Here is a 12916-nt window from a genome sequence, read left to right as displayed (position 1 = left end):
TGGGAACATTTTATGCTGAGGGAAAAGGCTCTTTCCCTCAGGAGCCAGATTTCCCATGCTCTGCTATACATCTTCTCTCAGCACCCAGCTTTCCCATGCTCTGATATGGGAAAGCTGGCTACTGAAGGAAAGACGTATAGGAGAGCATGAGGAATCTGGGTGCCATGGACAAGATGAATATCAGAAAATAGGAAAGCTGGGTGCTGATAGAAAGAAGGATTTAAGATAGTGGGAAACCTGGGTGCTAAGAAAAAAAGGCAAGTGTCAACGTCATTATCCCGTACCCCGAGTGTCGGCGTCATTATCCCATACCCCGACTGTCAGTGTCAGAGACCCTGATTGTCAGTGAACGTGGAGGGGGGCCCAGGTCCAAACTTTGCACCAGGGCCCATTAAACTCTAGTTACACCACTGCATAGGAAGCATGTCATGACATCGACAGGGGTTATCAGCTGACCCCATGCTGTCATAATAACCCATTGGCACTCCCCAACAGCAGCAGGGAACAGCGCGATCCCTACTGGAGCATGTTAGATCCATACTAGATCTCTGATCCACCAGTGCCTGTTAGATGCTCATGTCTACTGATCAGTTCAGCAGACATGTGCGGGGAAAAATGTAGGCTTGCCGCGCAAGCTTGCATTAAAGAGACAGACACGGCCAAGGACTTATATATACGTCCTTGGTCGTGAAGGAGTTAACACATTATCCTTGCAAAATGTTAAATAATCCCCTGAACTGTCAAAGAATCTGATTGGGTTAGGTGAGTCTCTGGATGGTCTTATTTTTTTTCCCACAATGATGTCCATCAAAAAGTCAAAATGTTACATTGTAGTAAAACCTGTGGCTGCACATGTCAAAGAAAATGCATCCAAGGGAAAAGAGAGAAAATACACCCAAAGGTATCGGTTACATCTTATTTGTGATGTGTTTCCTCTGTTGTTACAGTGACACAGCTGAATGAAGCATGCATCCCACAATAGTCAATGTTCAATCCTGGACTAAAGGAAATACCAGCATTGAGGGGAAGAAGGCGGAAAAGTCCCTCCATTCTTCATCTTGCAGCCATTCCTTTGGTAAAAGCTGTCTGCTTTACACTACATTGTTATTTTGGATTATACTATGTAATTAATCTTTTTATACTCGCTAATATATGGGGTAATAGAATAGAGCAATTCCTATCAGGTTAAAAGAAAAGGAGATATACACATGTAAATTAATGGTGTCCTTTTGCCCTTAAATTAGCACTTACTGTTGTGAATTAGCAGGTGCCTTTGCAGTGAGAAGGGAGTGCGAAACAAAGCCTTACATTCCTCGCATTGGAATGGTCTCTCCTCTGAATGGGTCTGTAAAAAGGGTAAAAAAAAAAGGTCTGGTTAAAAGATTGCACAAATTAATTAAACCTAATTACAAGAATAACAGTGGAAACAAGTAAACCTTGCAAAATAGGATTTGGGGAAACTATAGAGAGGTTCCGGAAACATTTCAAAATATTCTAGACTTTACATTCCTATAAAGAGAGCTAGTGATTGTAACAATTTGGCCATTCTTGAAATTCCTAAGTAAATTTAAGCTGAAGAAATATATTTTTTAAAGAAATAAATGCTAAGTGTACAGGATAAATAATAATTAATAATCAAGCTTCTAGAACTTATTTTTTAAATCCCATCATGATCAGTCCATTTAAGTTTTTGCAGCTTCTGTTTTCTTTCCCCCCTTCTTCCAAGAGCCATAGAGTAACTTTTTTTATTTTCCTGTTGACACATCCTGGGATTGACTGACCTCCTTCAATCTCCCCAAAACTGAACTTCTCATGTTTCCTCCCTCTACTATCCTACCCTGTACCTGATATTTCCGACGATGGTTCAATCATAACTCCCATGCAGCAAGCTCCCTTTCTTGGGGTCATATTTGACACAGATCTTTCCTTTATTCCCTATATCCAATCACTCACTCATGTCACCTGCATCTTAAAAACATCTCCAGAATTTGACCATTTCTCACCTTTGAAACTGAGAAATCCCTTAGGCTAAGTGCGCACATTGCGTTTTTTTCCACGGAATCACTGCGTTTTGAACTGCAGCGTTTTCAGTGCCAAATTGCATGCGTTCAGCTTCCCCAGCAAAGTCTATGAGAAAGCCGAAAAATCAATGCCCAAAATCGCTGCGGAAAAAAAAGCAGCATGTCACTTCTTTTGTGCGTTGTAGCTGCGTTCTCCACCCATTAAAATCAATGATGTGGGTCAAAACGCAACCAAAATGCACTTGGACTGCATTTTTGTTGCGTTCCGCATGCTTTTTTGACAAGCAAAACGCAGGTCTTCAATGTCGGTCAATCTCTGTCTGTGGATGTCGGTGTATCTCTCTCTCTGTCGGTCGGTCTCTCTCTCTGTCTGTCCCTCTCTCTGTCCATCGGTCAGTCTCTCCCCCTCTCTCATACTCACCGATCCCCGGCGCGGTGCTGCACAGCTGTCACACCGCTCCAGCGGCTTTTCCGCTTTTGAAAACGCCGGCCGCTCATTATTCAATCTGGTATTCCCTGCTTTTCCCGCCCACCGGCACCCATGATTGGTTGCAGTCAGACACGCCCCCACGCTGAGTGACAGCTGTCTCACTGCAACCAATCACAGCTGCAGGTTGGCGGGTCTATACCGTGCAGTAAAATAAATAAATAAATAATTAAAAAAAAACGACGTGCGGTCTCCCCCAATTTTGATACCAGCCAGGTTAAAGCCACATGACTGTAGGCTGGTATTCTCAGGATGTGGAGCTCCACATTATGGGGAGCCCCCCAGCCTAACAATATCAGCCAGCAGCCGCCCGCAATTTTCGCATCCTTTAGATGCCACAGTCCTGGGACTCTACCCGGCTCATCCCGAATTGCCCTGGTGCAGTGACAATTGAGGTAATAAGGAGTTAATGGCAGCAGCCCATAGCTGCCACTAAGTCCTAGGTTAATCATGGCAGGCGTCTCCCCGAGATACCTTCCATGATGAACCTGTAAGTTAAAGAAAATAAACACACACATCCAAAAAATCCTTTATTTGGAATAAAAGACAAAAAACCCCACCCTCTTTCACCACTTTATTAAAATCCTCAAATACCCCTCCAGGTCCGACGTAATCCACATGAGGTCCCGTGACGCATCCAGCTCTGCTACATGAAGCTGACAAGAGCGGTCACAGACCAGACCGCTCTCTGTCAGCTCCACGCAGCAACTGATGTGAGCCGCGCGATCAGCGATGAAGTCACAGGTGAGTTGTGGTCTCGGGTGGAGGACTCCAGCTGGCCGCGGGTAACCTGAGTGACGGCAGCACTAATCATGCTGCTCACTTCAGTCACTCAGGGGATTAGTGGTCACCGGTGAGTCCTTTACGGGTGACCGCTAATCAGGACGCTGCACACAGACAGAGCCGCGGTATGACAATGAAGTCGGGTGAAGTTCACCCGAGTTCATTCTCATCGCGCGACTGTCTGTGTGTGCTGTCAACCGTCATATAGCAGAGCTGAATTTGCCGGGGAAACGCACTGTCAAAAATGCATCCTAAATGTATGCAAAATGCATGGAAAAAGCATCCAAAATGCATGCATTGTGGATGCATTTTTTTTTTACAAATGCAGTGTCCAGTCTGCCAGAGGGTGCGTTCTTTTCTGCTCTGAACGCAACATGCGCACATACCCTTACTGTCGCTCTTAATTATTCTTGTCTGGACTACTGTAACTCTTTGCTGATTAGTCACCCTTTAACCAAACTCTTTCCTTTCCAATTTATCTTCAATGCAACAGCTAGGGTCATATTTCTGTCCAGCTGTTTCACTGGTGCCTCCACTTTATGCCAATCATTGCACTGGTTGCCCATCCAATAAAGGATACAATACAAACTTATCTCTCTCACATACAAAGCTCTCCACAGTTTAGCTCAGCCTTACATCTCCTCCCTCATCTCTGTCTATCATACTACCCGTGCTCTCCATTCTAAGACTAACATCCTTCATATTCTGAACCTCCCACAACCATCTCCAAGATATCTCTCATGCTGTGCCAGTGTTCTGGAATGCACTACCCCAAACAATATGACTAATATCCAACCCTCATGTTTTTAAGTGTGCTTTAAAAACATATCTCTTTAGACCATCCTTTCACCTTAACTCAATAACTTAACTCTCCCCTGTACCCTCCTTCCAAATGTTAATTACATCTGCTCCGTTCTATTCATCTGTCTTTACATCCTCTATGTACTCATTAGCGCGTGGTAATTGCTCTTAGGCTTGACTCACACTAGCGTATGGCATCGAAAGCGAGAGCATCGGATGTGATACGCTAATGACCCCCGGCTCAGGCTCTGCTCATGTGACTGTGACCCGATCTTACAATCAGGTCACAGCTGTGAAGCTGCGGAAGAGAGGGAGAGGTTAATCCTCCCATCTCCTCTATTGTCAGCCTGTGCGTATATCGCACTGCACTGGGATAACATCTGAGTACAGTCCGATGTATCTCTCGCACCCATTCACTTGAATGGGTGTGAGGGATACGGCTGTAGCAGAAAATCGCAGCATGCTGCCGCTTTTCTTGCATCCAGAATCTGGATGTGACAAAAGCTGACCAACTACTCTCCCTCATTGACTAGCATTGGTCAGAGTGCAATGCAAGATTTTCTCGCATTGCACTCGTCCGTTTTTCACGCTCGTGTGAGTGTACCCTTAGACTGATATTGGCTGATGACCGGTTCATGCAGCTTTTTATGAAAACCTCTAAAATGATGGCTGGACCGTACATAACAAACACTTGTTACTTATTGTGTCCCCCCCCCTATTTCCTTATAGAGTGTTAGCTTGCGAGTAGGGCCCTCCTCAGTAACTGGTGAACTATGTGTTACTTTATATTGTTTTTGCTTTTATTGCCTGTACTTGACCTCGCTAAATTGTAGAGTGTTGCAGAATATGTTGGCGCTATATAACTAAAATATATTATTATTATTATTATTATCTTCACGAGGACTTGTTTTTTTGGGACTAGTAGTAGTTTTGAATGACACCATTGATTTTATAGTATTATGTACTGGAAAACAGGCAAATAGTTCTAAATGCAGTTTACAGTAAAGAAAAACGCAATCCCTCTAATGTTTTTGGGAATTATATTTTTTATCTTTGTTGTGGGCTAAATAATACCATGTAGAACCATGACTTCCCAGGTAAATAAGATTACATTGTTTTTTAAAAAAAACAGAGCTTTTTTTTTAATTTAAGTCAGGAAACACTATTAGGAAACTTGTAAACAATTGAAATACTATGCCCCATGAATGACAAAAGTATTTTAGGAGTGAAACAACATGTAGCTTGTCTGGCCATTTTCTGAGACCAGGATTTTTTTTTTCCGGTACTAGACTTGTTTGAATTTCAATTTTTGAAGTGTGTGATAAAGAAGCAATGAAGAACAGTTAATATCAGCTTACCCACAGCCATATATGTGGAGGTCACTTTGACATTACTGAGGCCGTGTTTCCATTATAAAGAGAATGAACGGGGCTGGATACAGTGCTAGGAGACATCAGAGGATCATACAAGTCTTTTCATTCCTATAGGAGTACCTGAAATGATGTGTGTACATTTGCTGAAGCTGGTGGAAAAAAATTGCTGAAACAGACTAGAATTTCAAAAGATGTGATCATCTTCAATTCTTTATCTTTGTGAAGGACTAGAGTCTCAACCAAGTGCTGATCCCAGTGATAAATGTTGATGTCAGGGATGTTTTATCTGGGAGCCTCCCAGCAGAATATGAATAGTTGACAGTGGAAAACCACTTTAATGAAAAAAATCCATTATTTTATTAAGGAACATATAACAAGAGAAGTAGCAAATACTGAATAGTATTTATAGCTTTAATTATTTCACAACGTGCAAATGACATTATAGTTTAGGTCAAAAAATGAATGAGCTTAATTTCAGCTGGACTAGAACACTGTATACTTACAGTATTAGCTATACAAACTGTAGATAATAAAGAGATAGATACATACTGTAGATATAGATAGATAGTATATAGATAGAAATATAGATAATATACAGATAGAGGGATAGATAACACTGGTCTACAAAAAAAAAATCTAGCATGGACTTTACGAACAGTTTTAGACTAATTTGAGGGTGCTGAATTCAAATCTGATCTTATAATTTCTCTATCACATCACGAATTTTAATATTTATTGTTTTTATCCTGCTGTTTTTCTGTTTTTTGTTTGTGAATCAATACCAAAGGTGTGGGGGGACAGAAATTCAATGAACTACTCAGGTAGCTAACAACGTTTATCTTGTATTTCTCTGCAGGATGTTTTGCTGATCTAACAATGGCCTCTACATCTTGCAGAAGATAGTGCTCAAATGATCCAAATATGTTTTGTTACATCTGTGGAAACTTTACTGTGAAGACTCAGATGCGCAACATTACTGACTTTGTTAAAAGGGTGTATTTTGCGTACTTCAAAGTAAAAGTTGGAGACCAAGACAAGCATTAGGCTCCTCACAAAGTGTGCAAAACCTGTATTGAGAGCTTGAGATCATGGTCTCAAGGAAAGAATGCTAAACTTCAGTTTTGAGTTCCTATGGTTTGGAGAATACCAAGCAATCATTTAGAAGACTGCTATTTCTGCCTTGTTGATGTAAAAGGTTTCAATAAGAAAAACAAGCAATATTTGCAATACCCGAGTATCCCTTCAGCTATTCGACCAGTTGCCCATAGTGAAGACATACCTATTCCAAAATATACTGCGAATCCAGAAAACGTTGACACAGATATCGCCTCACATTGTTATACTGATGAAGACAGTCCAGATATTTTTTAGCCATGGGATGAAGATTGTGACAAACCAATTCTGTTTACTCAGTCTGCTTTGAATGATCTGGTTAGAGATCTTTATCTACCAAAATAGTCTGCTGAACTATTGGCTTCAAGATTACAAAATAATTTAATGTTGAAACCAGGAACAAGTGTCTCATTTTATCATAACAGGGAAGCAGAACTGCGTAAGTACTTCCATTCAGATGGCCAGCTTGTGTATTGTACTGATGTTGAAGGGCTACTTCTCTTTATGGGACTTCCAGCATATGATTCAAGGGATTGGAGGCTTTTTATTGACAGTTCCAAGGGAAGTTTAAAATGTGTTCTGTTACACAATGGAAATAAGTATGGCTGTGTACCAATTGGTCATTCTGTAAAACTTAAAGAAGAATATAAAAACATCAAAATTGTTCTAGAGAGGTTACAATATAATGTTCATGGGTGGTTAATTTGTGTTGATTTGAAAATGGTTAACTTTCTTTTGAGTCTGCAAGGAGGGACACAAAACACCCTTGTTTTCTGTGCTACTGGGACAGTAGAGCTACAGCACAGCATTGGGTGAAACCTGAATGGCCTCAGCGACAGAGTTTGGCATCTGGCAATAAGAATGTCATCCATGATCCTCTAGTGGATAGGAAGAACATTGTCTTTCCCCCCTTGCACATAAACTTGGATTGATGAAGCAGTTTGTCAAAGCTCTCAATCACAGTGGAGAATGCTTTAACTATATATGTTCAACTTTTCCTGGTCTTAGTGAAGAGAAGAAAAAGGCAGGAATATTTGATAGACCTCAAATAAGAACAATTATGAGAGACCCAAATTTTATCACATCAATGAATGAGACAGAAGAAAGAGCTTGGAATGCATTTTGTAATGTGGTGCAGAATTTTCTAAGGAATAAGAAAGCAGACAACTATGAAGAGATTGCGGAAAAGCTACTAATGAGTCTGTGAAATCTTGGATGTAAAATGAGTATCAAGATTCACTATTTACACAGCCATTTGGACTTTTTTCCAGAGAACCTTGGGGGTGTGAGCGTGGAACAAGGGGAGCGTTTTCGTAAAACATTAAAAAAATGGAAGAACGGTATCAAGGCCGGTGGGACTCACATATGATGGCTGACTATTGCTGGAGCTGGATAAGAGACAACCCAGAAGCTGTACATCATAGATCAGCCAAGAAAAGAAAGTTCAAATAACTGCCATTTGCCATTCATCTGTGTACCATATATATGTGTGTTTTTATATTTTGTTGTTTAATTCTTTAAGTATATTTGATTTGCTGTACATAGACTTTTTAATCTTTGCTATTCCTTGATTAAAAATATACAAAATGTAATACCTAAAATCATGTGTTTTATCATAAAACATTCAACTTGATTAATTTTCATCAAAAAATGAAAATATCTCGAAGTTCTGATGTGATAGCCAAAAACGGAGTTCATATTTGTAATCAGCAGGCAAAATTGACTTAAAATATGTTTTAAAACCTTTTGTCAGAAAAATTGTGTTGACAAGTGTAATAGCTTGAGACATAGATATAGAGATAGATAGATAGATAAATAGAGAAATGGAGCTACAGTGCTGGCCAAAAGTATTGGCACCCCTGCAATTCTGTCAGATAATACTCAGTTTCTTCTTGAAAATGATTGCAATCACAAATTCTTTGGTATTATTAACTTCATTTAATTTGTCTTCAATGAAGAAAAAAAAAATTGTCATCAAGCCAAACTGGATATAATTCCACACCAAACATAAAAAAGGGGGTGGACAAAAGTATTGGCACTGTGTGAAAAATCATGTGATGTTTCTCTAATTTGTGTAATTAACAGCACCTGTAACTTACCTGTGGCACCTAACAGGTGTTGGCAATAACTAAATCACACTTGCAGCCAGCCAGTTGACATGGGTTAAAGTTGACTCAACCTCTGTCTTGTGTCCTTGTGTGTACCACATTGAGCATGAAAAAAAGAAAGAAGACCAAAGAACTGTCTGTGGACTTGAGAATCCAAATTGTGAGGAAGCATGAGCAATCTCAAGGCTACAAGTCCATCTCCAAAGACCTGAAAGTTCCTGTGTCTACGGTGCGCAGTGTCATCAAGAAGTTTAAAGCCCATGTCACTGTGGCTAACCTCCCTAGGTGTGGAAGGAAAAGAAAAATTGACAAGAGATTTCAACGCAAGATTGTGCGGATGGTGGATAAAGAACCTCGACTAACATCCAAACAAGTTCAAGCTGCCCTGCCGTCCGAGGGTACAACAGTGTCAACCCATACTATCCGTCGGCGTCTGAATGAAAAGAGACTGTATGGTAGGATACCTAGGAAGACCCCACTTCTTACCCCGAGACATAAAAAAGCCAGGCTGGAGTTTGCCAAAACTTACCTAAGAAAGCCTAAAACGTTTTGGAAGAATGTTCTCTGGTCAGATGAGACAAAAGTAGAGCTTTTTGGGAAAAGCCATCAACATAGAGTTTACAGGAAAAAAAAAAAGAAGCATTCAAAGAAAAGAACACGGTCCCTACAGTCAAACATGGAGGAGGTTCCCTGATGTTTTTGGGTTGCTTTGCTGCCTCTGGCACTGGACTGCTTGACCGTGTGCATGGCATTATGAAGTCTGAAGACTACCAACAAATTTTGCAACATAATGTAGAGCCCAGTGTGAGAAAGCTGGGTCTTTCTCAGAGGTCATGGGTCTTCCAGCAGGACAATGACCCAAAACACACTTCAAAAAGCACTAGAAAATGGTTTGAGAGAAAGCACTGGAGACTACTAAAGTGGCCAGCAATGAGTCCAGACCTGAATCCCATAGAACACCTGTGGAGAGATCTCAAAATGGCAGTTTGGAGAAGGCACCCTTCAAATCTCAGGGACCTGGAGCAGTTTGCCAAAGAAGAATGGTCTAAAATTCCAGCAGAGCATTGTAAGAAACTCATTAATGGTTATCAGAAGCGGTTGTTCGCAGTTATTTTGGCTAAAGGTTGTGGAACCAAGTATTAGGCTAAGGGTGCTAATACTTTTGTCTGGACCATTTTTGGAGTTTTGTGTGAAATGATCAATGATTTGATTTTTGTTTCATTCTTTCTCTTTTGTGTTTTTTCATTGCAAGCAAAATAAATAAAGATAATAATACCAAAGAATACGCGATTGCAATCCGTTTCAAGAAGAAACTGAGTATTATCTGACAGAATTACAGGGGTGCCAATAGTTTTGGCCAGCACTGTATATAGATAGATAGATAGATAATATACAGATAGAGGGATAGATAGATAGATAGAGAGAGAGAGAGATGGAGCTATATAGATAGCTAGATAGTACATAGATAGATAATAGATAGAAGGTCAGAAGAAGGTTCAAGTGAGAATTGAAACGTCACTATGCACCTATGTGACCAATAAAGGTCAAAGTAATTTAAAGAATTTTGGAGTGCTGCCTGCCTGTTTTTGTCTTTTTCATGGATGGTTATCTGAAGAAATCGCAAGGTGGGAACATTGCACCCTAAGGCTATGTGTCCAAGCTGCGGATTTCTCGCGGATTTTGCCGCGGATTTGCCGCGGATTTACCGCGGGTTTTCCGAAAATCTGCAGCAGCGGCACTTCCAAGCCATTTCAATGGCATTTTGGAAATGCTGTGTCCATGCTGCGGATTTTTCCGCGGCGGATTTGCCGCGGATTTTGATCCGGAAAAATCTGCAGCATGTCAATTATTGTTGCGGATTTTGGTGCGGATTTTGGGTATAGAATGGGGGAAAAAAAAAATCCGCATCAAAATCTGCGGCAAATTCGCGGTAAATCCGTGGTAAATCCGCGGCAAATCCGTGGCAAAAAAAAGGTGCGGATTTGCCGCGAAAGTCGCGGATTTTCATGCAGAAAAATCCGCAGGTACATTCTACCGTGGACACATAGCCTAACAAGTCTTTTGTTTTTGTGCTGCTCCAAATTTTTCTTTTCGTTTTTCTTAGATAGATAGATATAGACACGGATAGTTAGATAGATAGATGGAGAGATGGAGAGATATAGAGATATAGAGATGAATAGATAGATTACATATACAGTACATATATATATATATATATATATAATAGGTGGGTGGATGGATAGATAGATAGATAGAAATATAGATCAATAGACTCCTTAACAACACATATAGTAATAATTCAGAAAAAACAACGAAATACTACTGACATGATTTTACAACTGTGAATATATGAAATAAATATTTTAGAATCATAGTCACCATCATAATAATTACACATAAATGTTCAATTTCCCACAGGCAAGTGATGGTTTCCAGTATAAGAAGGAGTGACACAATACCAGAAGATACATGATTCTCGACTGCTTCTGTAGAGGTAATCATCCTGTAATTCCTCCCATTTGCATGCAGTTATGTATATAAGAACCTTTTATGCTGTAACATATCTCATCGGAAGGTAGCACTCCACATACCATGAGAGAAGCTCCCCACATCACTTCAGCAAGCTCTCTTTGCACAGCTGTTGGATATGTATCAAGCAGACCACAAAAAGCAGTAGACAGATAGAGACATAAAGGCTACACAAGAAAACAATTATCATTAGCCATAAGCGCTTGGCTGAAGTGACCCTCTGCAACGGTCCACTTATTAGAAAGCCTGGGAAGTTCTGGATTACTAGGTGTGGGAAACTGAGAAAAATGAAGGGATCAAAGAGTAATGAGTGCAGCATCAAAGTACCATCCAAAAATATGCCAAAAAACGCAATGCCTCCGACATAAAGCTTGTCATTACTGATACATGTGTAGTAATAGATACATCTACAGCTTATGAAAGGTTAAAGGGAATAACAAATGGGGTTCCCATCAAGTAAAAACGGCCACTCAGTATGACATAATGAATAAAGAAGAGAAGAAAACTGAGTTTCATGAGGCCTTGCATACTCAAAGACAGATGCGTCAATATTAATCATAAGTTATTTATTAGAAAACACAAAATAGGGGCACTGTCATGTAAAAATACATATAAAATACAGACAATGTTTGGAAAGGGAACGGGAAAATCCCATACTAGGACCTCAACAACATCCTATTGTGTTAGAAAGTATTGGCTCCAGTTTTACTATATAATGGTGTCCCAACCAATCAATATGCAAGAAAGAGCCCAGCAGGGCACACATAGTAAGGGAACCATAAAACCTTATACATTACTAGAGCAGTGCTTACCCATATATGTTGTCAATATGGATGTCGTGTCAGTGGTCCAGGTGATGGTGGGGGAAGCCCCGACGCGTTTCGCAGACCAGCTTCCTCGGGGGGCAGTGTGACCATGTATAGTGGACCCCATGTATATATAGTGTGGTGGGAATGATGTCTAATTGCCGTCGTTTGTAGCGCCGCATGCGCTGTGACGTGTCCGAGTCCCGCGCGTCACTTCCGGAGCTCCCAGCGGAAGTGACGTTCACAAAGGGACGTCACCGCACGCTGGACGGAGCTTCCTCAGCACGCGCGAGATCTCGGGCAGCACAGGGCACGCGAATCACGTGCGGCCATCTTGGATATTGGCAGATCCATATATGGGTAAGGAGCACTGCCCACAATACATATAACACTGCAGTTGTAAGAGCAGCATATTCTACAATTTATAGGGAGATACATTCATCGGAGCACAGTACTCAAAAGTACCCTGACCTGGTATATGTCCGTCATCATCCTTAAGGATATGTCTAAAAATACAAGTGTATATAACGCTGAGTTTGATCACCCGACAGGGGCATAACAAGTAAGTACCCCATAAACATCATGTGTCAAACAATGATTTATTTGATACTACAGGTACAGAGCAAACACCTGCTCAATCAAGGCGGACACAGACCAGAAAAAAGAGAGATGCCATCCCATCTTCCAAAGAAAGAGAATGGGTACATATATAGACATATATTTACAAGGGTGAATCCACACAATACTATCCATCCCCGTCATATATCACCTGAATGGGGCACGCAAAACGGAGAGGTAACCATAATTATAAACATATATATACCATACATATACACCCATATATATATGTATGATATTACAGTAATACAATAAAACACAGAATCACCCAATGCAC

The 12916-nt window shown here is 40.6% G+C and overlaps 1 protein-coding gene across 1 annotated transcript in view; it reads right to left on the bottom strand.

Moving 5' to 3' along the window:
* PRDM5 (PR/SET domain 5) overlaps nt 1–12916 on the bottom strand; it is a 373869-nt gene that overhangs the window by 196816 nt on the left and 164137 nt on the right. Inside the window, exon 12 of the mRNA XM_075336363.1 lies at nt 1252–1345. Coding sequence (XP_075192478.1) covers nt 1252–1345 — 94 coding nt within the window. The remainder of the gene's footprint in view (nt 1–1251; nt 1346–12916) is intronic.

Source organism: Anomaloglossus baeobatrachus, chromosome 1 (genome assembly GCF_048569485.1).
Source record: "Anomaloglossus baeobatrachus isolate aAnoBae1 chromosome 1, aAnoBae1.hap1, whole genome shotgun sequence".
In the NCBI taxonomy this organism is placed as follows: Eukaryota; Metazoa; Chordata; class Amphibia; order Anura; family Aromobatidae; genus Anomaloglossus; species Anomaloglossus baeobatrachus.
The sequence above is the reverse complement of the archived record's forward strand: the minus strand, read 5'-3'. Positions and strand labels throughout refer to the sequence as shown.